Here is a 26,435-nt window from a genome sequence, read left to right as displayed (position 1 = left end):
AATTTCTCATGGAAGAGTTCCGTGATTGTAGTGTCGAGCCTTTTACTCTGGGAATGATGCATTTACAAAACATTACTACCAGTATTTCATATCCACTACTTTACCTAACGCCTAGAATTACACAGCTGTATTATAGGAAAAAATGGAGGCCGGTCTGCTCTCTCTATCCACTATTTCCGGTATGCGTTCATTCTTCTCATCGTTGTTGGACGCGGGCAAAAACGATGCTGCCTGTAGCAAAAATTTCTAGGATAGGAAAGTGTTTTCTTTTGAGTATTTAGATGTCTGAATACCTGCTGTCTCTTCAGCGCTTCGTGCGACTGAGTTCCTGGTGGTGCGACTGCTCCACCTTGGATTGACAGCCGCAGCTGAGAAGAGAGGGCGGACCTCAGATTCTTCTGAAAGTCTATTTTTGAAGAAGGAAGAGCGAAAATAAGAATACAGTCGACTTATTTTTGGTACTCATGGGATTAATTCTTTAGAATTCTGCACGAAGCAACTGCACGAATTCAAAGAATTAATTCCATGAGCATCAAAATCCCACTCACCGCGAAGCTCCCAACGAGTGAATTCGAGTTTGCCTTCCTCGCCTCAATCCTAGATCTATAGAGGAACTCTCCAAGGGCAGCTATCATGGAAGCGATCATGCCTCCCATCAGAATATAGAAAATCCCGGCAACCTTCGACAAATTGAGAGAAGCGGAGGAACCATCCTTAAAACATACACAAATGAAATATTACATAAGAGGTAGTTTCTGTGCTACGGCCCACCAAACCTTTCATATATCAAATATTTCCGAGCAATGGACTACGCCAGCTATTCGCTGTGTGGGGGCCACAACTAGGACTGACTAGACTTGTTGCAGCACCACATTGAAAAGCTACGTACACAGGTATTGTGCAACTGTCAACAAAGTCGACTCCTTTGAAAATCTGACAAGTGCTAGTGGCGTAAACCTTAGACAATTGAAAGCAGATCAAAGTTGAAATAAGTTCATCATTTGAGACCAGTGGAAAATACGGATCAAAATGTGCTCCCCTCTGTTTCATTGCCTCATTTGTATCATACTTTATATGAGAAGAACTTTTGGTTGCTACTGAACAATTAAAAGAAGGTGTTTCACGCTATAAGTATGAAGCGCCTTTTGTGAAGTGGTACAGATATATCACTACCGTGAACATGTTGTAGGGAGATATTCTTTCTAAATGTGGAAGCTAAGGCTAGTAACGATATGCACATGAAATTGAAGCGACACAAAGTAAAACAAACAACTCCGGTGCTGGACAGCTGAGAATGGACTTGTAGTTGAAGGCAAAAGAAACTTTTCAGTACATCGAAGGTTGTACTTCGGTCAAAGAAACAGTACCAAAGTAATAAGAATGAGTTCCTACCCTTTTGCAAATAAAAAAACAGAAAAACCCGATGTTCTGCTCTACAGCGAAGATCAAAGCCACAATGCTGCTGTTTCTATTAAAGAAGGCAAAATTAGATGGTGATGCTAGTTAATAGCAACCAAGCCAAAGTCGCTGGCTTCTAGGATGCAAGACAAGAAAACCGATAATCTGTTTGTTAGGTTTCTCATGGAGCTCGTACATGCTTCGACGCTGGGATTCCTCACAAGGTGCAAGCAGTGGAGTTGGACGGTGCATCATCAATTCAGTGGGAAACCATTTCAGTGTTCCGTTTTATCAGCGCGGAATTTCACACTCAAAGTCACCTTCCGGTTCTTCCATTCATGGGGTGGACAGTGTAAAGACAATTGTGTTCGATTTCAACCTCGATCCAATCTTTTCTGTTCTTTAGGTGACATTTGAGGAGACTCATACGTTTAGCTCGATAATAATTCGAGGTCTTTTGTGAAGGCCTTATATTCAGCACTAAAAACAAACCACAGTTATGCCTTGATCGCACTGGCCGCGGTCGTACCACCATTTGTTTTCAAGTTTTTTTAATTCTCCTCTTTCTTGCAATGCAAGAATCGCAAGGTTGATGTGATCCTTCCAGTCTGAGCCGAACGGGGTGGCCACGCCGTAACCAATGCTGTTTAGGTTCGCTCCTACGGTATTTCATATTACAACACTAGACATCTTGTGAAGAACAGACTACTCACCAACTTTCATCGTATCACAAGGTTTGCGCGTATTCTCGTATTCATTCGCTGTGGCTTCGAGAAGAAATGCATATCTTCCTTTATGGCTTCGAACTCTCTCAATGCCCTCTGCGTAACTTGCTACAAACACCGACGGTACTTGGGACTCCATATAACGCCACATTCGCTGGTAAATCTGCACCGATGAGTACTGGAACAAGGAATTTGACTGGTTGAGACTTCCGCTTTGGTAGGTTTTGTCACACAGCGTTTCTTGTTTGAATATCCGAAATTAGGATATTTTTATATGCACTGAGGTAGAACTAATTTTCAAGAAAGGTCTATGGTGGAACTGTAGCTTCACTGTTGTTATTACATTGTAAGTAGTGGAAAATGATAAATAAATAGTGCACTATTTAATTATTGTTTTCCCTTTTACCTACGATGTAATAACAACAATGGAATGGGTGTAGCGCTGTCGGAAGGAGGTTCGAATTCTGTATACACGATCGGTGGGAGGTTCGAATCTGCTCTAGTGCTCACCAAGCCATTCATATCCCCGAGTCGATTGGCACTATGCTTGTCTGGGAGGACAAAAGCACTGGCCTGACACGGCTATCCCCGCAAGTAATTTCATAGGCCATTTACACGATCGTAAACGATTCTGAATTGAAGTGAACGTGGTGGTGCATCCCAAGTGGATTGATTAACGGCAGACCCTTTACGCTTTATCCTTTAAGTAGTACACTAAAAGGAAGCTCAAAAAAATATATCAGAGAGAGGTTCTCAGTGTCAGAGTCGTGCAATCGCAAACGATATGTCGCACAAAACAGCTACCACAAAACTGTTCTACCTTTTGGTCTGAGGCGATCAGGCAAGGAGTACGTTCTCTGATTCATTCGTTACTGCTTTTTTTCAATGAAAAGATATAAACTTTAGGAAAAAAAGCTCCAATAACTCATGAACTGACTAAGGAACGAGTTATGGTTAGATAGTTACTTATGCACGCTTTGGTTAAATTTTAAAATGTCTTTAACAAATGTTTCGTTCGGTTTTAGGATGTAGTACCTTGTTCTTTTTTGTTCTTTGCCGAGCCGTTGCTGGAGAGATTGCTGGGAGATTTGATCACCACGGAATGCTTCTTGAGTTTCTCAAAGCTAATTACTTAGGGGAAAACTGGCCTCGCTTAAGGCAAGCTCATCTGTGGAATAAATTGTTCAGTCTATGTGTTTCAAATGTTCGTCTAACGGAATAAGTCGTCTTCAGGAATTGAACCAGCGCATATGGTAAACTGAGAGCTGTTCGATAGGAGTACGACAAATTCAGAATCGCTAATGTTTTCAACACACACTTGACCTACTCATTCCCTTACCGTATAGAAATTCACCCTAGTTTTGTGTTTGCTTACATGCCAATCTCTCAAAGTTAGAAGGAGAGACATGAATATTCGCCTGTTTGAAATTATTCATAGAGTTCACCTTAAAGAAAGATGCAGTGGATCCTCCACCTTGAATTCCGTACTTGATTTTCGTCTGCTTCGCAAGGTCTTCTACGCTTTCAATCGGCGCCTGCATCTTTTCCAATGTAAGAAACGCAGCCAGGTTGGCAGTATACGAAGAAACAATAATCATGGTGAAAAACCACCACGCAGAAGAAGCTATTCGACCAGATATGGACCTCAATTTGTTAAAATCAATAAGTACTGACTAGGTACAGGACATGCATGACTGATTACCTTGGCAGAATATCAGTCCCTTGTTGCATGAAGGCAGCCAGCGTGAACCAGAGGCAGTTGTAAACAGAAAAATCGTTAGAAATCGTGAACCCTCCGCGCGCGGTCTCCTCGACTCTCCACTCGTACGGAGAAAATCGGGAAACCAAAAATATGACGACAGATACCTACATATTATTCCTTAGGAACCAGACCAGATGATGCATGAAGCAAAAAAAAAGATTCATTTCTTACCCCAATGTATGCAAATATGATGTACATCCAGATTTCTGTGCTTAATGGCTGCATAAATGAAAAAACGGAGAACTCCTGCTTATCCGGCTTCTTGATCATAATTGAGATGCCGGTTGTCATGAACGGTTTAGAAAAGTCGACCACACGCTCACGCTCCTTAAATATTCATGTCTACTTGATTTGAAATAAACAACAAACTATTAAATTGAACTATCAAGGCAATACAAATATATGATACAAATACAATACACTGACTTGATTGATGGTGAGTGAAGCTACAGCGACGTCTGCCTTCCCGTTAAGCAGATCCCCCATCATACCGTCCCAGCTTCCGTCTGGCAGTTTGGATCCTGTCTTTTCGCCGAGGTACACCTCGAAGTTAAACCCTTCGATGCGATCGGCCAACAGCTTCAGCAGGTCTATGCAATATCCCTCATATTTGTTGTTGCCCTCACATTCGCTGCGATTGTTTGGTGTCATGCATTCGCGCTTCGTCATTACGAACGGAGCTACCTAAACTTGTTCAGGAAACGTTGTTGCGCGGACTCAAACACTTTGAATTCTCTGCAGTACATCGAGAAACTTCGAAAAAGACTTATGTCTACACCTAAACCGCAATGCAGCACTATTCTATGTAACTCACCGTCACTCCTAAAGTATAAAATTTTGAATACATTGAAAACAAACACTTTGAACACACGTTTTCAACCAGAATTCTAGTCAGAATTCCTCTATGGTTTTTGTTTTTGTTTCTTTCTGTTGTTTCCACTATTCTGGTGTACCTTCGTTAGAGTTATTCAGGTATGTCCAGAAGAAAATTCGTCTGCAGTTTTTGCTTCTTTTTTAACTTAACAATGTTTAATCCCATTTACCACGGATATCTCTCATTAGAAGGATCACAACCGGTTAGTCGCGAAGCTCAGGTGCATGATAGGAGGCCAAAAGCGGACCAACAACAACCTGCGCCGAGACGCAGGTTGATTAAGGGGACTCTTTCTACTGTGCCAGAACTGATTCATAGCCTTCCTAAATTTCATACGTCGCTCTGACCAAAGGCTTGTAACAAAATGGCTGTTAGGTGATTTAGAGTAACCTTCAACAGTTAGCTCCCCCTATCCACTCAGGGAGGACGCAAGATATTCTCACAAAACCTATGCCATTCTATGCCAATCTGTCCATTGCTTTTAACTTTAACGATAGGCCATAATAGAAACATCTCCTGATCCCGGAGGAGCCCTGGTACAGCAGAGCCAGAAAGGTACGAGGTTACATGAATTATATAAGAGAAATGGAAGAGGACTGGGATGAAATGATGTAAATATAACGCTAGCTTCGGAAGCAGCAGTGCTACATCCGATGATGTGATGCCAATTGCGTCTAATCTGAACTGTATTAATAACACGGAAAAGAAGCGACGATTTGGCTTGCGATGCGTGTACGTAAGAGGCATGTTTACGCGGCCAGGCCGTGACACTTGCAGAGATATTCCTAAGAAGTAAATTTTTAGAAACAAGGAAGTGTAGTGTAGTGGTTAGAGGTTTCGCTGCCTGCACGATCGGTCAGGTTCGAGTCCGCCCTAGTGCCCACCAAGCCTTTCATCCCTCCAGGGTCGATAAATTGGTACCAGACTAGTCTGGAAGGATAAAAACACCGACCTGACACATCGGCGCCCTCCCATCCCCCAAAGGCATTGTGTACGCCAGTTACACCTTCACTTCAATTCAAACGATTCTGAATTGAAGCGAACTTGGTGGAGCATCCTAAGCGGATTGATTGAAGCCAGACACACACACTTTAGATTTTAAGGAAACGATAGACAAATCAGAGATGGTGCCAAGAGAGAAGTGTTATCTCTAAAAAGAGGGAGGGTGAATTCAACCCGAAGTTAGTTCAAGTAGCTAAGAACGAATAATCAGAAACTTTGAGCCATTTACAATTTTTTTTATCAGTCAAGAACATTTGGATAAATTCTTGTCCATTTGTCAAGGAGATAAAAGCTTGTGGACTTTCTTACCCATCATTTCTGTATACAACAAAGTAAATCTAGCAAAGATGAGTGGAACCCCGCCAAGAATTATCCGAGTTTTTCGCAACATTTTAGTAGATAACGATGGGGAATTTTCACTACAGTGGAGAAACACTAGTTCAGCAATGGTTCATAACAACATTTCAATGTGACGTTTTTTTTATTGAAATTCAGACGTGCTGAACATACCCAAACAGTAACAACTCGTACAACGTTCTTGCTTCGATTATCCATGACTTTGCGAGTGTGTTGTGCTATAGTTTTATCAGCAATGAAACCAGTTCCTTGTCTCCACGCAAGTACCTAAACTGAATTCAACTGTAGCGATCTGTGTACTGAGCGATTCTTACCACTAATTGCAAAGTCTTTTCTAAATTTGCATCTATGTTCTACTGCTAATAGAGGAATAACTTGGCATTTAAGACCCAATGTTACGGTCATGTTAGAATTTATAGATAAAAACCACAATGATGAGGCCTATGGAAGTTCTTGTATCTGGACCAGTTTGCGGCATATACCAGTGTAATACTATGTTGCAGAAAACTCTCAGTCCATGTTGTTTTTTTTCCTGAGAACCTCAAGTCAGATTCATTTTGAAAAAAAAGATTTCTTTCCCTTTCTTTAGAACGTCCCCAATTTGGGTGCTCATGTGTTGATGAATATGTAAAAATAGTTAAAAGAGTGATGTTGCAGGCTCGGCTCGTCCCTGGAAACTCAGACACGAAGGATTCCACTTGGATATTTATTTGATGGTCCTATCATTACTTCTGAGATTTATACATCCGGCTTTTCTAATGCGAAAAAAAAAACTAATCCACCACAGTTCGAATCGAGAATCTAAGGAGGTGATATTAGTGCGAACATCCGTCTAAGCATATCGTCCAAGCATCTATAGCTATGTCTAACACCTAAGCCAGTAACTTCACGTTTGTAAGTGAATTTTCCGCTAAACCCGATTCCAGGGAAAAAGAACTACCCACCCATAGCGGTAACAATTGGACCGGAACTGTGGGTTATAAAGAACACTATGACCAAATGAATATCAGCATTCTGTTCTCATTGTGTACTACTGCACTTGGATGACACTCCGTTAAATATGTTTCTAGCTGTAAACGATCACATCTCTGTACCATTTTTGTAACTGAAGGAATATTTTTTATTTTTTGCTTTCTTCCGGCAGCAAATGTTAGAAGGAACGATGCCGAAAATCATAACCGGGCCTAAAACTACGAATAGCATGCAGATTACATTGCAGATCTCTGAAACACTCAACAATCGCTGAAACAAAATATTAAGACATTATACTATAAATACTTTAAGGTTTGGTTCTCCAAGTTATAATTAATATAAGTGTGTGTTGATGCTGCTGCTTATGGAGCCGTTAGACCTTGATTATTAGCACTACTAGCAATGAGAAGGAAATCAGATGGTTCTTCTTCTCATCACTGTGTTTTTATTTTAAAAAAAAAGAAAAATAAGTCCCAAAAAGCACATGTGAAAATATACTTTACCTATTGCTAGCTCTACCATAGACGCACCTCTTTGCTATTGAAAGTCGCTTTTGTGTTCGACACTAGGTCGATTACAGCCACATCATAATTTCTTCGTTGCCCGAAACGGTCAAATTCAATATTGCCCGTGAGAGTCCCGTCTTTTGTATCGATCCTTAGCTGTAATTCATGGTTCTAGGAACTGCATAAAAGGCCACGAATAAAAACCTCACTCCGCGCAAAGCTTTTGCTACTGTCCTTCCATGTTCGAACGACGCGAATGGTCTTGCAGGATGCACACGATCTGCCAGTGGGTCGCAGTAGATACCTAGATAATCATGCTCTGTGCACAATGAAGTTGTTATTCTACAGTCCACCTATACCCCAAAATGTTCTCGTAATTATTATTGAGATCGCCAATGGGATTACTGACTCGATTTCTAAGGATAGGCAAAGTCAGATCAAAACGGCATGAGGCTCGGCGCGGTTGCGTTCGAAAAGTTTAAAGGGTGGAGGGGGACGTTGTGCCAATCATCACTGCAATTCGCTAACCACCACCTCTACAACTAAAATTTGTAGTTGACATATAAAGGCACTTTTTAATGTAATGAGTTCAAGAGCCCATATGGAATCATCTTAAAAGCCGTCTCCCAAATGCAATAAAGACATTTTATCCACTGATTCTGTAACCATGGATCCAAAGACATGTGGGATTACTAACTCGACATGTAGCCCAAGAGCGTGCAATCAATTGACTTCCACAAAACCTGGGAATAGAGGCCTGGGATCTGCACAGCTTTCAAAATTAAACGCAAGATACAGCATGGGAAAGAATCTCCTGATTCCGGAGGAATGTCGCGTACGGCAGTGCCAGGAAGGAGGTGCACGAGTCATCTAGCCTTCCCAAACGGAAAAGGACCAGACACCAGGCAATGAACGCCGATAATAACACAGGTGAAGAAACTTTGCAGTAGTAGAGAGATTGGTAGAGTCGGTGTCCTCGTCAGCATGAGCGTACCAATGAACATCGACTCTTTTCGAACAACTGGCGACCTAAATCGAAAAGATGTGGACATCACAGGCTTTAACTCTCTTCGTCGCTGACGCTCTGATACGATGATGACGAACTCGAAGCCTTCTATACGTACCTAGAAAAGTTCCACGGAGAATATTATACCTTTTACAGGGTCACTCTTGGTGATTTCAAGGTAGGCTTTCCGAGTTCACCATGACGACTAAGATCATTTTCATAAAACCTCGCCATTCCAGAAACATTTCCCTATACGAGGTGATCCCCTAGTGAAGGGTACCCCAATGAAGTAGACTATATCATTGTCAGTAAAAGGTTTTGCCTGGCCGATGCTGCTGTTGTGCTGAAGCTATGTACGGGATCGAACCATCGCCTCTTCGACAAAGATTTTTCTTCGCAGACTGAGACCGCTTCTTCATTTGGCTTATAGGAATTGACAACGTCAACCAGGGACATGCTCGTACAACCTATTCATGACTGTAAGACGTGAACAGAGTGTTTAAAAGCTAACAAGACACAGACGTCTCTTTTTAGCTTCCAAGTTTGAGAGTTTAAAAGCTAACAAAACACAGACGTCTCTTGTTAGCTTTTAAACTCTGGAAATTCTGAAAACTCTAGAGCTGCAGGAGCTGCAGGCAAGCACAAACTCACGTCTGACCTCACAAGACTTTGCAGAGAAGCGGTAAAAGAACACCTCAAAGAGGGAAGTAGCAGCTGGAGTAGCTGAAGCAGCAGAGGAGGGCAAGAGATTCGCTACTATCGCGGTACTCCACAATAGTAAGACAAAAATGACTGCTTTCCAGAACCCAGATAGAACAACTACAGCGTCGAGAAAGCGAGTGGAGAGGATCATTCACGATTTTTACTCCGATCTCTTTGACAGCCACGTCCATTTGCCTCGCCACCTTCTGAGGGAAGATGGACTATATTCTAGAGATCCTCCCTTCCGAAGTGCAAAATGCCATCTCGAGCATCTACTTCAGTCCTTTCCAACGGAATTAAATCTCAACACCTAAAGAACCTACCGGTACTCCTTATCAATATACTAACGAAGATATCCATAGCTGTGGAAATGCAAGGTTTTTAAGCAATGAAAAAGCAGCAAGATCGTGCTGTTGTATAAGAAAGAAAATCCTCATGAAATCGGCCCAATCTGCCTATTGTCTGACACCTAAAAGCTCTTCATAAAAGTAATCCTAAACAGGACTGAATGAATTTTAGATGAAGGACAGCCATGCGAGCAAGCAAGATTTTGGAAAGGGTTCAGCACGATTGACTACTAGTATTAGGTACTAGGTCGGCAGATGCACCATTTTCGTTTAGCTGATGACATCATTATGATAACATCAAGCATCAATTAAGCAGAACGAATGTCGGTAGAAGTTAATAAAGCGTGTAAAAAGATTGGTCTCCAGTTGAACCTGCGCTAACCTTCATGAACAACGCGTGGGTCTCTGATTCTCCATTCACGTTTAAGGGAAGGAATATATCCAAGTGTTATGCATGTCAGGCTTGGAAATTTAACGTGATGAATTCTGAAAGGATGATGTTTGGAGTATCCTGCTTCAGGCTAGTGAAAGAGAGGATTCAAAGTTCTACGTAAACGATCAACGATTAGAGTCGCCATCGCACATGCCATGCAAAGTAGAATCAGATGTGCCGAACAGGTGATGAGTTTCAACGACAATCGCTGAACCAGATCCGAAGCGACTGGATATAGCGCTATATCAGACGTATTGCAGGAAGATACCCGACGCGATGGTCGACCTCTTCGTGAAGTCTTTCAAATGAAGGTATGATTCTCTTCGAGTCCCTCGAGAGAAATGAAGTTATTAGTTAACTTTTCTGCGCGTCGGGAAAGTAGAAGTATTACTGGTCGAGCAAATCTAAATATAAACAGCGAGAGCACAGATGAAAAAGATGACTGCGGAAGAATCTGGCTCATATATCTAATATTCCGAAATTACTGTGAAGCATGTAATCTTCAGTGGAGGCTGCTGCTGGCCGAAAGGGTGAACACCGGAGTGCTAACAAGCGAGGAGTTCTCTTAGACTACAACAATGAAGCATTCTAGTTGCAATTTCACTAAAAAAAGATTTAAAAATCTCTTTTAAAAAAGCAGAGAAAAGACCTAAAAAGAGTTTACTTTATTATTTCTCCTATCAACTATAGCTATAGTCGGGTACAAACGACATGAATCACAAGTGTAGTTGCGGTGCATTTGCGTACGAGCTCGAAACCGCGCTGTGGAGGCGGCAGTTGCAACCGAAGTGGACCGTCGCAAACTGCAGCGATGGATGGCGCCAGCAAGGGTTTCACCACGCTGCTTTTCCTAGCTTTTCCTAGTTGCTACGCTCCACTGAAGCCCTCCGTCTCGAGAGAAACTGCGTACGCAATTTCGTATGTGCATCATGTCGTTTTGACCCGACTATATACAATACTATGCATGAACATTGAAAAACCGACAGTGAGTGACGGTGAGACACCGTCGGAAACCGTCGCCTGCTCGTAACTTGTCATAAAATAGAAATTTAAGAGCGATTTATATGTCTTTAGATCCTCTCTTTGAGATCTATACAAAAACCGACATATAGTTGAGAAAAAAGCAAAATGCCTAGACGCCTAGCCTAGCGCTATAGTTAAAAAAGTGTTCAGAGACTCAAACTTTCACATTTGGTCAGAATATCAAGAAATTGTCAGAGCAAAGCAAACGAAATTGCTGGTTTGTTATTTTTTGAACTCATGCGATTTTGTTCGTTGTGTAAAATTGTAAAATTTTTTGAACCTTTGTAGCAAGGAGGGAATTTATCAAAGTAGCCAAAAAGTTTCCTTTCATGTCTTCTCTAATTTGCATCTCCATTAATCTCAAGGAAAGACTTCCTGTTAAGAGAATCCAACCAGAACTCTTAAAACACATAATGTGCTTTAGTTTATAAAACTTGTTTTTCTCTGAACAAATTTTCTCGCTTCCTTATAACACTTTCTTTTCATAACATTCCATAGTAGGGACGATTATGAAGTTTTCGGTCAGATTTTATGCAAATATTTCAACACTATGCTCCTTAAATCACAAAAAATGGAGTTCGCACCAGTATTTCGAGTTGAATGATATTGTTCTCAAAGCTATTCGAGATCTTTTTTTTCCATCAGACTACGCGGCCTTGCTATTTTCGCACCTCAGTCAGGGCTTGCCTATTATACCGTTGGCAGTCACTGCTGCAGCGCAGGAAGAAAATATTATGGGGATGTCAAATCCACATTTTGTTTCCAGAAATTCAAATACGTGTATAGAATAGAAAACAAATTGAACACTTCACTATCAGTATGATTATATCAATTCAATTCGCTACCAATATATCAATATTCATCCTCCAATGTTAGATTTATTACTGGCAGCTGAGCAGCTCGTTTTTACGTGAAGTATTCGTAGTTAAAGTCAATTTTTAAACAACAACAACAATGAACAATGAAAAAACAGGAGTGGTGATCATTGTTGGAATTGCATATACAATACAAAAGACAAGACGGTTCAAATCTCATCGCATTACCTGACAGCTGAACTGGAGCGGTCAGATCAAATAATAACGTTCACCAATTCATCTTCGCTAAAATTCGATTAATCTCAACCTTTGATTTGCTCATGTAATAATTGCAGGAGATCAGTTCAGAAGTTCTTCTGGACAAAAATATGCGAGGCCGCGTAAATCATATCTTCACAACGCTGTAGTTGCCGATGATGCAGAGGCCGACAGGCCCAAACCTGGCTCAGATGCGGAAATAGCCAGGCCGCGGCGTCGTGATGAAAAGAAATAATCTCGAATAGCTTTGAGAACGATATCATTCAACTCGAAATACCGGTGCGAATTCAATTTTTTGTGAATTAAGGAGCATAGTGTTGAAATATTTGCATAAAATCTGACCGAAAACTTCATAATCGTCCCTACTATGGAATGTTATGAAAAGAAAGTGTTATAAGGAAGCGAGAAAACTTGTTCAGAGAAAAACAAGTTTTATAAACTAAAGCACATTATGTGTTTTAAGAGTTCTGGTTGGATTCTCTTAACAAGAACTCTGTTCTTGAGATTAATGGAGATGCAAAGTAGAGAAGACATGAAAGGAAAAGAACGGAAAGTGGGATTTTTAAATGAAGCGCTGTTCTAGTGTACGAACGAAGTTTGTTTGTACAAATACAATAAAAATCTCACAAAATTCAGACAAACTTGGACTCTTAGTGACAACTTTTTGCTACTTTGATAAATTCTCTCCTTGCCATAAAGGTTCAAAGTAAGGACGAACCGCAATTTCACTCAACAAAAAAAATCGCATGAGTTCAAAAAATAACAAGCCAACAATTTCGTTTGTTTTGCTCTGACAATTTCTTGATATTCTGACCAAGTGTGAAAGTTTGAGTCTCTGAACACTTTTTTAACTATAGCGCTAGGCTAGGCGTCTAGGCATTTTGCTTTTTTCTCAACTATATGTCGGTTTTTGTATAGATCTCAAAGAGAGGATCTAAAGACATATAAATCGCTCTTAAATTTCTATTTTATGACAAGTTACGAGCAGGCGACGGTTTCCGACGGTGTCTCACCGTCACTCACTGTCGGTTTTTCAATGTTCATGCATAGTATTGTATATAGTCGGGTCAAAACGACATGATGCACATACGAAATTGCGTACGCAGTTTCTCTCGAGACGGAGGGCTTCAGTGGAGCGTAGCAACTAGGAAAAGCTAGGAAAAGCAGCGTGGTGAAACCCTTGCTGGCGCCATCCATCGCTGCAGTTTGCGACGGTCCACTTCGGTTGCAACTGCCGCCTCCACAGCGCGGTTTCGAGCTCGTACGCAAATGCACCGCAACTACACTTGTGATTCATGTCGTTTGTACCCGACTATAGCTATAGTTGATAGGAGAAATAATAAAGTAAACTCTTTTTAGGTCTTTTCTCTGCTTTTTTAAAAGAGATTTTTAAATCTTTTTTAGTGAAATTGCAACTAGAATGCTTCATTGTTGTAGTCTAAGAGAACTCCTCGCTTGTTAGCACCCTGGTGTTCACCCTTTCGGCCACTTGGACTCTTAGTGGCAACTTTTTGCTACTTTGATAAATTCTCTCCTTGCCACAAAGGTTCAAAGTAAGGACGAACCGCAATTTTACTCAACAAAAAAAATCGCATGAGTTCAAAAAATAACAAGCCAACAATTTCGTTTGTTTTGCTCTGACAAATTCTTGATATTCTGACCAAGTGTGAAAGTTTGAGTCTCTGAACACTTTTTCAACTATAGCCTTAGGCTATGTTAAGTTCAATTATTGCTTTTTGGCGCATATCTGGCGCAATTTTGCTCCTTTATCAATGATATGGGAGTTTTGGATAGATCTCAGAGAGAGGAATCCAATAGTATATCATTGTTCTTAATTCCTATCTTATGACAAGTTACGAGCAGGCGACTGTGACCGACGGTGCCGCACTGTCACTCAGTTTTTTTCGTTTTTCAATGGTTTCAATTTCGCTTCGTCGGTTTTTCAATGCTCATGCATAGTCGTTGGGGCATGCACTGGTACGCCTCCACAAGTATTGTATCTACTTGTGGAGGCGTACCAGTGCAGGCCCCAACAAATCGATGTGACGATAGCCACTTGCGCACAATACGTTCGACGATAGTCGTATATCGTTCTGATATGACGTAAACTACTAAAAAGAAGAAGACTTTCTCTCACACTTCAATTGACACTTTCGAATTGTCCCATCAGAAATAAAATCAATTCGAAGTGATTTTCTCAGAATTGTTGTGATGAATTCCCATTCGAGGAAACATGAAACTCTTCTGAGAAGATAGAAGCTATGTTAGCATAAATCGTTGTTTACCGCACAGCAGCTTTCGGATTTTTTGTCGCTGATTTCGAGAAATCAGAGACAGAAAAATCCAGAAGGTGTTTACATCGCCTTAAAATCTCAAATGTTAACTATTGAGAGAGTTGTGACTGTAAAAGGAATTCTGGAAATCCGCTGAAGTTTCAGATCAGTCCTTTGTTTTCCTTTGAGACTGCGACTTTCGTCACAAAGGAGGACAACTTTGCACAGTATCTGCGACTACTTTTTAAGGTGCTTAATGGTCTAAAGGAACTGAATTGAATATAAAAATAACTTCTGAATATAGCTATTGCTAAACTATGACTGCTGTCTGCTGGTTTCAAATTCCTATAGAGATATTTTTGTGATATGCAGTCAGACTTCTTTTCACTTTGTTCATATGAACGGGGAAAAAATTACTGACCTGGATAACCTCGGTTGAAGAATCGCCCGTGTCGGAAAGTGCCATGGAACAACGAGTCATTGGCGGCAAGACACTTCGCGAATCCCGTCCACGCAACCAGCATGGCGTCATGAGAGAGCGCTGTTTGGCTCTAATTGACACTGTTTGTAAATAATTAAAATATCTTCACATAAAAAGATTCACATCGACGTCGCTGTACGTGTTGACGAAGGTATCGTCCAACTTTTTAAGGCGCTTTTTGAGGTTCCAATAGGCTCGGCTTTCCTTGTGGATCAGTTGGAAGCCGCTAACGTTGATATTTCCATTTTGGAACATTTCCACATCGTAGGGTAAGAAATCCTAGGTAGAGCTCGAAAATGGTCATCGTTGCATTTCTAAGTGAACGTGGATACTTACAAAGTTGGCAATGACATAGTGGTAGTTTGCCTGGGTGAATTGGGCGGTCCTAATAGCTGCGAGGAACTTCTCCTGTCGAAATGACGAAGTGGTGTCGATGAGGATCCTTGAAAATTCCTCATGCTGTCTTTCAATGTGGAGTTGTGAACAACACAAAGCTCAATAAATACATCAATTTCCGAGATCTACGGATGCTTGGAGTACAGAACATGAAAAGAGCTGCAAAAGGAGGCGAAAATGAAGCCAGACTTCCGTGTTCATCAATGTGTATGGGCGGTTGTTATATCTAAAAATTACACAAACATTTCCCATACCTGTTCGTGCAGTTGGAGTGTCCAAGGTTAAACTGCCTTAAAAACTCGCGGAACTTTGCAGGATCCCTCGGCAACTCGAGTAGTTGCGCATTTATGGATCGGTTGGATTTTTTATGCAAATGGTGCCAGAGCCAAGGAAGAGAGACACCAGCTAGAAACATGTCAGAAGCCACAAGTTAAGAGCAGCTTAAACCTCCAGACCTACAGTCTTCTCCATCCGTTAGCAGTGTCAACTCTCTCCATTGCTTGTGAATGATGAAGTCAGCGAGAATTTCTGCGGAGGAAGGGCGTACTGACACTTCGAAGCTGTAATCATTAGCAAAGAAGCAACTTGCTGTATTTCCTTTTGCTGATAACCGTTGTGCAGATTTTACAAGTTTGGAGGATCCTGAGGATATTGTGGCGACGTGAGCGATATTAGTGGCATCTCCAGAGTATCCGCTAGGCCTCGTATCGCCTCGCTGCCTCGTCCTCCATCGATGCTGATCACTGTCATTCCTCCTTCCTTCAACTCCTGGCAAACTAAACCATAGTTATTAGCTTTTCTAGGTAGCGTGTGGTATGCATAGTATAATTCTTCAAAATACATTTCGTTTTTTTAAGAAGTGAGGAGAAGAGGCAGGAAGGCTAATGATTTCGTGCGACCGTAAGACTACGAAGTTGTATTTCTCCAGTGTTCCATTTTCTAGTTATTCATCATGTTTCTCTGATAATTTTTATTGATTTGCTAGCGAGAAAAATCTATGAAGATTCTTCACAAACGAAAAAATTTCCAGGTTTTCCATTAGATAAGAGAAGGGATGTAAACATCGATGTGCCTGCCTTCGTTGCAGGTCGCGTCAGGAACCTCTTCTTCTGTTGCCAAAGGATTGATTCCTGGCTTCTACGTGGGCCTAGAGATCTTTACACATAGAGTTCACAGAGAAACTGGGAATCATCCCTTCGCTTTAGCCATATGATACACACAGTTATATGGCTGTATGAGCTATTTATGTAGAAGTTGCTCAGTTATTGCAAAAAGGTGCTGTCGCCCAGCGCATTGGCAAAGCCCTACCCATATAGGTCAAATACCTAAATGGAGCGTGTAATTTTAGGTAACATCTCTTCGTTTCCTTATGTTGAACTGCTGAACCTGTCGAAGCACTCAGGTCAGTCATCAATAGGGAGTTCGCTCGAGACGCCAATTCCCGCAGGATATGGAACAGTGACGAGTGCTTGGATTCTGTGCGACTTCTTGTAGTAGATCAAGAAGGTTGTACAGAGCTGTGTTCAAGTACAACATGCCTCGGTGAAGATATGGGTATCCGCGTCAGCAACCATACCATCGTCATCCGACGCATCCTCAACACCTGTAAATCGTAGGAACATTGTGGAATAGGACTTACTCAAAGTGTGGGATGGTGGCGCGATTTACAGGTGCTTTTGTAGAGTGTTTCACGAAACAATGACAAAGCAGAAACGGACTATGACAATCCACATAGACACATAGCGAGTGTACACTTGAAGTCGAAGAAGATGGTAACACAAGGCAAGATGTTCACACACAACTTTGTTTGACCAAGACGAGACGGGATTGCCCACTGACAATGGGAAAAATTGTTCCAGTAATATGCAACAGCACAAGAGTACATAAATGATTAGCAAAGAAATTAGTGGTGCTAATGTTCGTGTCAGTACAAGTGTGGCAGGAAATATCGGTTTTTCCGCCCAACTTCTACTGCCGCAAAGCCTCTCAAATAAAACTAAGAGGAGGAAGATGTCACTGCAACCCAAGGTCTGCTATGGAGAGCGTACACGAGGAGAGATGCTTATGATAACGACGGAAACCCAATTCTCAAACTCGAAATCTCTTCTCTACACATCAGGAGTAAAAGTCAACCACTGGAGATTAAGATGATGAAAGTGACTACACTATACAGGTTTCTGTCCACCAATATCGTTGGGAGAAAGGTTTCGAATCTGCAATACAAGGGAAGAGTTCAAGGTGCACAGTAGCAGTAGTGGCAAGTAGCATAGGCAGGAAAGAGTGCCTGTTGTCCCTGCTGTGTGATTAGAACTCCGCAATTACAGGATGAGCATAACCGACTTGAAAACTATCCCAGAAATTTTGGCATCGAGAATACGGAAGATGGGTCATCTATGGTCTCTACTTTGATCTCTTCGATGGCCGCGTTTATCTACTTTCACACCATCTAAGAGAAAATGGGCATGTTATTAGATATATCCCCGTTTCCAAAGTCGGACATGTCATCATAACATGAAGAATCGTGCGCTTCTGACAGCATCAAGTCCGACGCGTCATCTGTCGGAATGGAAGGTTCCAAACCAGTTGAGTATCGGTAGCTATCGTTTGATCTGCTTACTGTCTCTCGTTTAGTTGCCATTCACAAATATACAAAAGTGGTGCCAAACAGAAGTGAAATAACATTGAAATAACAAGTTAGAGGTGAATAAAGTTTATAACTGTCTTCCGTGTGTTGCATGCAGAAACCCAGACTCATTCTACATTAAATTTGGACTCAATAATCACAATATATAAGTTAAATTTAACGTTTCTGGTGCTAATCAATCCGCTTGCGGTGAGCCCCCACGTTCATTTCAATTTAGGGCGGCTGTAGTGTAGCGGTTAGGTTCCGCGTCTGCACGATTGCTCGGAGGTTCGAATACGCCCTAGTGCTCACCAAGCCCTTCATACCTCCGGGGTCGATAAATTGGTGCCAGACTTGTCTGGGAGGATAAAAACACTGGCTTGGCACATCGGCTAGCCACCGCAAGTCATTGTATAGGGCAGTTACACGCACGTAAACCTCAAAATTGAAATGGCAATATATATTCACAGAGAATCTTCTCGGAAATATTCAGGCCGCCCTCGAGTCTCCTCCCTCTCTAATTTTTAGACTTGATTCATTTTGTTTTGATCTACACCACAGAAAACGGGGCGTTTCGTAAACAAAAAGAAAATGTTTTCTGCGTCATCGAAATGCTGATGCGAAGACCATCCTATTGCAATGGTAATGACAGACTCGGTTCGTTGAGGTAAGTAACACACGTAATGCCACCATTCATCTCGTGATCAGATTTCGTTGAGAGTTTATCAGAAATCAAAGAACTTCTTCATAATTTTGTAACGAGAAGAAAAACCAGCGCGCAGCTGTCGCAGCTTATCGTGACAAGTGAAAATCGCACTGGCACACGAGCAAATCGAAGATTAAAAGGTGAAGTGTTTTCTGTTACTGTCGGATCGAGAAGAAGGATAATTATGTCGAAGCTTATGTTGAACAAATGTTAAGCGTGAATAATAGGTGCCCAAATGGGGTTTGAACAAGGAAAAACGCTAGAACGCTAGGAGTGGGAATGACGACATAACCCGTGATTACTCGCGCTCGCAATTAAAGAAAGTAAGGTATCAGTGGTGGCTGTTTTTTTCTAACATTAACATAACTGTTTTTTTTGCTGCGCCCCTGTTATCGTCACTTTGTTGCATTTTTTCCTCGGACGTGTTCTCTGAGTGTTAAAACTCAACATCCGGACAATGACGATGTACAGTATTTCGCTACTTGTTGAAATGTGGTACAATTAACAATGTCAACAGATTGTGAGACTCTATTACACCTCCTGCCTGTTTTTCGATTCGAAGCCATCGATGTAATCAAGGAGAATGACAGACACCACAACGTAGCAACTGGATATCCAGGAGCTAAACAAGGAAGGAAGGGGAGAAGCAGATCTACGGGTGGAGACGATACAAAATGGGATGAATGGGTATTAGAGGAGAATGAAATGGGCCAAATGCAAAAAAGGATTGTCTGCTTCTCTAAAAGTTCCGAATGGAAATCGGAGGTACGATAAATTATTTCCATACTTTACATAGCAGAACTGCAACAACTCCGTAAATTTGACTTATGTGCAATAAGCAGTTTTAATTTCTAGATTTTGGGGATCCCGCAGCATACGCGATGATTTTTGTCTCTTTCTTTTCGTTTATGGGTAACTCTGGAGAGTGCGAAGAGAGGAATAACAGAGTTTTCACTGCGTAATCTGTCAATGCCCTCATTTGTGACAATAGTCATGTGTAGCAAAATGCTGTACGTCGCCCTGGTCCCAATGTTATGTCATAGGTCATAACACTCGGGAAAACCCATTCAAGCTAATCCAAGAAAGCGATGTCACTGAGGTTAGAAAAAAAAACAGTTGTACGTCACCAAACCTCACCTCCAGCCCCACTACTAATGACGGACTTGTTTTAATTGCAAGCTGGATTCACCAGGCTACGTCGCTACGCTCGCTCCTGTTGCTCTTCTCCAGTGCCCAAATCTCATTTGTGTAGCTGACACCCATACTCAGCATCGACGAATATTCGAACATAAGCCATGACACGGTTGTGGTCTTATCTCTCGATTCGGCGCAGACCGGGAGTTTTACCGATTGACCATTTGGAATATTTCTGCTGATTATTACACAGTTTTTGTACAGCAGCAGCCCTTTCTGCAACACTCACCCATTGAATATCTTTTATGGCTTCTCTCAAGTTCAAGATACGGGTTTGTTTCTGCGGGTATAAAAAAAGGTAACTACGGTCTACGAGAAACTCTCCGGTCAGCGTCGAATCCAGAGATAAGACCATAACCGTTTCAGAGCTTATTTCGATGGTGCTGGGCGTGAGCGCCAGCCGGACGAAAGAAATCAGTCTTGTTCGCTTATATTTTGCAATCTGCTGGCTGTCGAGAGAAAAATTCAAGCAGCAGATTAACAAAATTAGCAATACAGCGACTCAGGAGCGGTTGCAGGAGGTAGCGATCAATAGGGAAGTGTGAGTAGAAGCGTTTCCTGAACTCAGGTCAGAATGCCTATCAAATGTACATGAAATAACATACTTGGTGTTTTCTCTTCGATTCCAAAAGCAATTTAATGATGCTCACATGTTTTCCTTCAGGAAACTGAATAATCGGCAACCGGTCAAAATGCTAAGACGAAAACGAGTAGTCATGCAGCGCCGTTTCGGATCCAACTCCAAAGCAGCGACTACGAATGTATCAGTTGAATATGAAGATTACTGTTCTAACAGTGGGGCACCCTGTGAGAATGTATGTTGCTCCATGAGATATTTATGAGATGGTTCCAGTGATGCTAGTGGTGCTCATGAATAGGTAACAGTGGGAACTTCGCCAATCATAAGAAGAAGAACGACAGTAACCTTAAAATTTGCATAAAAAGCCACACCCCACGAATCTGAGGTGGTGCAGATTTCAGGTGGAGTATTCGTATACGAGATTTGAGACTAGGGAGAGGGGGGTGATTCCGTCCATTTCTTTCTAATTGCCGTAAAAAACGGCCCGGAAGATGCGGCGCCGCACAAGGCTGGCGCGCTCCAGTAAAACTCCTTGTAGAAAATACTGCGCCAGAATGCCTGAAGCCGTATCTTCCGGGCCATTTTTTACGGCAATTAGGAAGAAATGGACGGAATCATCCCTCTCTCCATAGTCTCTCATCCCGTGTACGAATACTCCACCTGAAATCTGTACCACCTCAGATTCGTGGATTGATGCCTTTAATCTACCGGCTTTAAACACATTTTCGATTTTAATTCGCTCTACCAAGTAGCATCTTTCACTGCTGAAATATTGTACGAACACATACCATACTATGTAGTTGTCTCACATTACTTTCAGAAATAAACGAGGGAAAGTTTTGCTGAAGAAATACTGAGCGAGTTCAACTGACAAGAATATCCACACAATTTCCCAATATTTATAAGATAGTTACAAAGGAAAAGTGCGCTGGATGAGCCTCAGTTTCTCCAACCTCAACTCATACGTTGGTATTTACAATTTCCGAGTCCCTATAAATCTCAGAAATTCAATAAAAAGGTGTACTGCCTGAAGAACCCTCTCAGCTATACTTTTTAAAAAATTCAACTAACATCTAGCAATTGAGCAAGCAATGATGGTAAGAATTAGATGGTGAGACGGTAATGGAACTAGCCTTTGTTGACCATACTCCATCCTTCTGAAGAGCCGGCCTCTACGTAGTAATGATCGTACGAGAGTCTGAAACTCCGGTTGTAGATGAAATCATTTGCATGAAAAAGCACTGCATGAGTACTGAAAGGCAGCTTATCACGATTTTGACGTGGTGCGGAATCCACAGCGAAAGCGTAACGTTCGGACAGCGGATTGCAGAACCTAGCGTGGTACCACTCATCTTTCTCTAATTGTCGTTTAAAAAAAAAGTCGTAAAAAACGCTTTAGTTCCTACGAAGTGCGTTAGAACACGCATTCTTGTGCTCGCTCCGATCCCCTCAGCATACTATTCATAGGCTTCACTTGAATAGGTTGGTGAGAAGAGACCATTCCTTTTCGACTGCTTACACTTGGATGCGGCGCGTGCACAACGGTGGCGCGTTGCAACTGCATTGCAACGGAGTCTTCCACGCCGTTTTTTTTTTCTCTTACGACGATTAGGGAAACATGAGCGGAACCACGATAGGTATCCGCAATTTACAATCCGAACTCTACGCTTTCGCTGTGGAATCCGCAGCACGTCAAAATCGTGTGCGCTGCCTTTGAAATCGCGAGAAATTAGCTGCCTTCCACATTAGGAGTGTCGTCAGAATAAAGCAAACGTTAACAGGACACAGGTGGCACAGGACCTGAACGGTGCCTCCGCTCCAGCGTTGATTTCGTCGACAGCGAACTGCAAAGCCTGCACTGCTACATTGGATGCCTCAGAGGACGTTGTAAACGACTCTGGAAGAGGATGTCCCAGAATGTGGAGGAAAAAACACAAATAGCTGCTCTAAGCGATAGCAAATTGAGACTTTGTATAGAATAACCTACTAATTATGACCTTTGACGGGTACTGGTTTGACAGCTGCAGTGAGAATGCGCTCAGTAATAGCGAAAAAGCAATGTGCTGGCAGTGAGCGTCATAGTACATGGCGAAGATGGGCGACTAAGATGCCTCCACCTTAGCTACGAGTCATTGGGCAGCTGGCGGGGCCTGCAAATTGAGTTTTGCGCAATCAGTCAAGAGGCCATTGGTGGCCGGCGCGCCGTGAGGACACTTTTGCGACCTGCTTCCTACGCAGCACTGTGATCAAATGCAGAGTTGCGGAAATTTGAAGGTTTGTTGAGGTAGTTCGGTTTATAAATACCACAATGGCAAGATGAAAAATGGCAAAAAGACAAAGAGAGAAAGAAGAAGAGAAAGGAAGCAAATTTGCTAAAAATTTGTTATTGAAATATTGGTGATGGAATATTTTCGTTTCTATTCTATTCTATTTTTATTCTGAAATCTGTGAAATATCTTTAAATACTGATTGAAGGACATGGTACGACGGAAAAAAGAGTCAGGTTGCAGGTGCATAGGTGGAATTACAGAGAAACAACAAGAGAAAAAACACGAAAAAAACCAACATTTTGTTCCTACAATACGACCCAGGTTCGATACAGCACTGAGGCAAATTTTTGCAAAAGATACACAAACTTGGAACTTCTTCTAAACGATGAAAATTAATTTTTAATTTTTAATTTTAAGTAGTGATTAGAACGGATTTAATGGAATTTAATGGTCAAAAAATATGAGATTTTATTTACATTGTGAGGTCTGTAAGATTGCGAATAACGGAATTGTACAACATCCTCAGCGGAGGTGTTTCCTCTTTTTAACCCCCTCCCCCCTTTTCTCCACACCCCAAACACACTCAACACAAAAACCCAACAAAAAAAAAAACAGAAAAAAAAAAGTTCAGAGAGGGGCTCCCCTAAAAGGAACAAGTGTGAGATGTGAACTCTACAAACCTATTATCAGAACTGCACATTGGCTATGATTACCCCAGAGATACCGGATATCGCTTCTACCTAAGTTCTGGATGTCTTTTTTAGAGGATATACGAAGTATTTGACGAAGGCAAAAGATCTCATGAGTTCTTTTTCTGCCGTCGGTGCGACGAATAGATAAAGCTTCTAATGTTGATAAGAAGATTGAGCACACTGCAACTCCACAGCTACGTTCTCTTCCTTCAACCCCGTGCAACTAACCAATTTGAGCATCGCACTGAGCGTATTAGTAGCACCACCCTACCCAGCTTAGATTCCCATTTCACCCTATTAGGAACATCACCGTCTTATGGAACAAAGAAGGTGGAGTAGTTCTTCAGTGTGCACCACTAAGACATGCAGAGAACCTCCAGTGCACTGAGCAGGACATTTGTGAGTGCTCAGCTGCCGAATCTCAAGTGTCATGCTTCGAGGAGCGAGACACATCGCAAGCGTTGAACGACTTTGGGAAAATCCTCCCACTGATACGACCTCTTATAAGATTTACGACACACTCACATACAGTGATGCTACACCATAGCTGAGAGCAACAAATCCAAGGAAAGGATCCAGTCTAAGGGAGCTCTTGCTGAAGTACGGAACACATCAGCAAGTATAGCAGTAACGGTAGAAGTCGAACATGAAACAGAAAGCTTCGCGGTACGCTGCTCACCTTCTCGGGGAAAATACCAACTTCGTTTCCTACCATCAACCGTTCAAACTCGAATGAATTGTTGACGAAGTGCGGATCCCAATGAACATCCTGCGAGATAACTGGGATCCTCAAGTATATTCGCAATATGCAAGGTAGTATCTGGCAAGGTCTTCAACAAAAGTATAACCATACTTTTGGATTTCCAGTGGCCCGACATTACTCATATTTTCAATTTTTATATCCAGTGGTACAAAACCATTATGATCGTGTTGATCGCTGTTGGAAGTGCACTCGTCCTCAGCTACCTGTATGTTGCAACGGCATGTAAAAGCTTCTTGTGCATTTGTGTCAGAGTTGTTATTAAAGTGGCAGCATTGGCTCTCGACTGAGTCTTCTTCGGGTTCTACTTGTTAGAGGGCTTTCTGTTGCACTCCATCTCTGCTGATCCTCGAGCCCTGGGCTTTGGTTGTTTGAGATTTCTTTCTTGCTGCCTCCGTCATTTTCTGGGATATTCTGAATTCTCAGATATCCCTTTCCATGGATTGGACCATACTGAAGTTGGTATTTTCCCCGAGAAGGTGAGCAGCGTACCGCGAAGCTTTCTGTTTCATGTTCGACTTCTACCGTTACTGCTTTACTTGCTGATGTGTTCCGTACTTCAGCAAGAGCTCCCTTAGACTGGATCCTTTCCTTGGATTTGTTGCTCTCAGCTATGGTATATCATCACTGTATGTGAGTGTGTCGTAAATCTTATAAGAGGTCGTATCAGTGGGAGGATTTTCCCAAAGTCGTTCAACGCTTGCGATGTGTCTCGCTCCTCGAAGCATGACACTTGAGATTCGGCAGCTGAGCACTCACAAATGTCCTGCACAGTGCACTGGAGGTTCTCTGCATGTCTTAGTGGTGCACATTGAAGAACTACTCCACCTTCTTTGTTCCATAAGACGGTGATGTTCCTAGTAGGGTGAAATGGGAATCTAAGCTGGGTAGGGTGGTGCTACTAATACGCTCAGTGCGATGCTCAAATTGGTTAGTTGCACGGGGTTGAAGGAAGAGAACGTAGCTGTGGAGTTGCAGTGTGCTCAATCTTCTTATCAACATTAGAAGCTTTATCTATTCGCCGCACCGACGGCAGAAGAAGAACTCATGAGGATCTTTTGCCTTCGTCAAATACTTCGTATATCCTCTAAAAAAGACATCCAGAACTTAGGTAGAAGCGATATCCGGTATCTCTGGGGTAATTATTGCCAATGTGCAGTTCTGGTAATAGGCTTGTAGAGTTCACATCTGCACACTTGTTCCCTTTACAGGAGCCTACCTGTCAGCACTTTTTACTGTCTGCTATCTTTTGCACTGCGTTTCTGGTATGAGTCTGTCTGGAGTCTGGATGAATGGAGTGATGCCGTTCCAATGCCGCATACACCTTCCGCTGAGGATGTTGTACAATTCCGAATATGATGGCAACTCACATTTGTCGGGCATGCAAAGCTTCCAGAAAGAATTGTGAAGACTTCTCAGATCCTTCTTGCATGTCTCCTCCGAGTCCTGTATGCGGATTATGTACAAAACTCCACTCAGTTCTTCGAATAGAAGTCGAAATGGAAGTACTTTGGTGGCCGGTACGTGACGGTACAGTACAAGCATGACGTGAAGGAGATGGCAACTGCGAGATATAATATGATATGACATAATATGATAGAGACTGCGCCAATCTCAATTACCGCTGCCACTAGTCAACATTCTTAGCTTAATATGTTTGCTGAGAACAACAACATGCAGTCGATTGTGAACGCTTGCGCTAGGCATGTTTTTTTTTCTACATTTGCGTACGCATCGGCATATCTAGATTACATCGTGCTCCGAAGTCGAAGAGAAGTTCCTGAGGAGATATCTTTAGCGCTTTGTGCACAACGACCTCAGGACGGAGATCGAAGACCTCTGATCCAGCTGCAACTACCAAAGCAAACGCCACTTGTGCGTGCCTCGCAAAAGAAGAGCCTTCTTTTTGTCAGAAGAGTTCATGAGCTGTTAAAACTAGTCAACCCCAACCGTCTCTTGCTGACTCAACGGTACATACCATGGTTATCGAACCACATTTGGTTACGGGCGCTCCGCATTCGTCTTTAACAACGGTCAAGCACCTAACTGCACGGAAATACTGCCCTATCGCTAATAGGTGACCCAACACGAGTTATTTCCTGTACTAAGTGAAATCTCCATCACGTGCATGAGCAGAGCTTCCAAAAAGTCTGGGAACTACTAAACATTAGAAATGGATGGTGAGACAGGAATGTTGCAAGTTGACCTTATTAAGAGTAGCGTGCGACAGACATGGTGAATTACTCGATTGTTGGGTTCAACGCAACAGATACGGTCGTA

General features: G+C 42.1%; 1 protein-coding gene across 2 annotated transcripts; it reads right to left on the bottom strand.

The window, feature by feature from the left end:
- Nucleotides 1-117: 117 nt before the first annotated feature.
- Nucleotides 118-25,700, bottom strand: RB195_010055 (uncharacterized protein; the record flags this gene model as incomplete). Of its 2 annotated transcripts, XM_064190882.1 has the most annotated exons (22): nucleotides 118-231; nucleotides 294-398; nucleotides 549-713; nucleotides 1,891-2,057; nucleotides 2,112-2,301; nucleotides 3,569-3,767; nucleotides 3,826-3,989; nucleotides 4,057-4,212; nucleotides 4,312-4,569; nucleotides 6,272-6,385; nucleotides 7,621-7,752; nucleotides 7,806-7,900; nucleotides 14,875-15,004; nucleotides 15,058-15,213; nucleotides 15,271-15,376; nucleotides 15,585-15,735; nucleotides 15,790-16,106; nucleotides 19,849-20,069; nucleotides 24,075-24,183; nucleotides 24,249-24,361; nucleotides 24,648-24,766; nucleotides 25,526-25,700. In XM_064190882.1, 22 exons carry the CDS (start codon nucleotides 25,698-25,700, stop codon nucleotides 118-120), a joined length of 3,456 nt encoding a protein of 1,151 aa, XP_064048465.1. The 2 variants fall into 2 exon arrangements, with proteins under 2 accessions (XP_064048465.1, XP_064048466.1); XM_064190883.1 differs by lacking the exons at nucleotides 19,849-20,069; nucleotides 24,075-24,183; nucleotides 24,249-24,361; nucleotides 24,648-24,766; nucleotides 25,526-25,700 and adding exons at nucleotides 21,567-21,631; nucleotides 22,234-22,330; nucleotides 22,421-22,520 and having other exon boundaries at nucleotides 15,790-15,890; nucleotides 15,959-16,106.
- Nucleotides 25,701-26,435: the final 735 nt, after the last annotated feature.

The sequence above is a fragment of the Necator americanus genome, chromosome III (assembly GCF_031761385.1).
Source record: "Necator americanus strain Aroian chromosome III, whole genome shotgun sequence".
NCBI lineage: Eukaryota > Metazoa > Nematoda > Chromadorea > Rhabditida > Ancylostomatidae > Necator > Necator americanus.
Note: the sequence above shows the minus strand (reverse complement) of the source record. Positions and strands in the feature narration are given on the sequence as shown.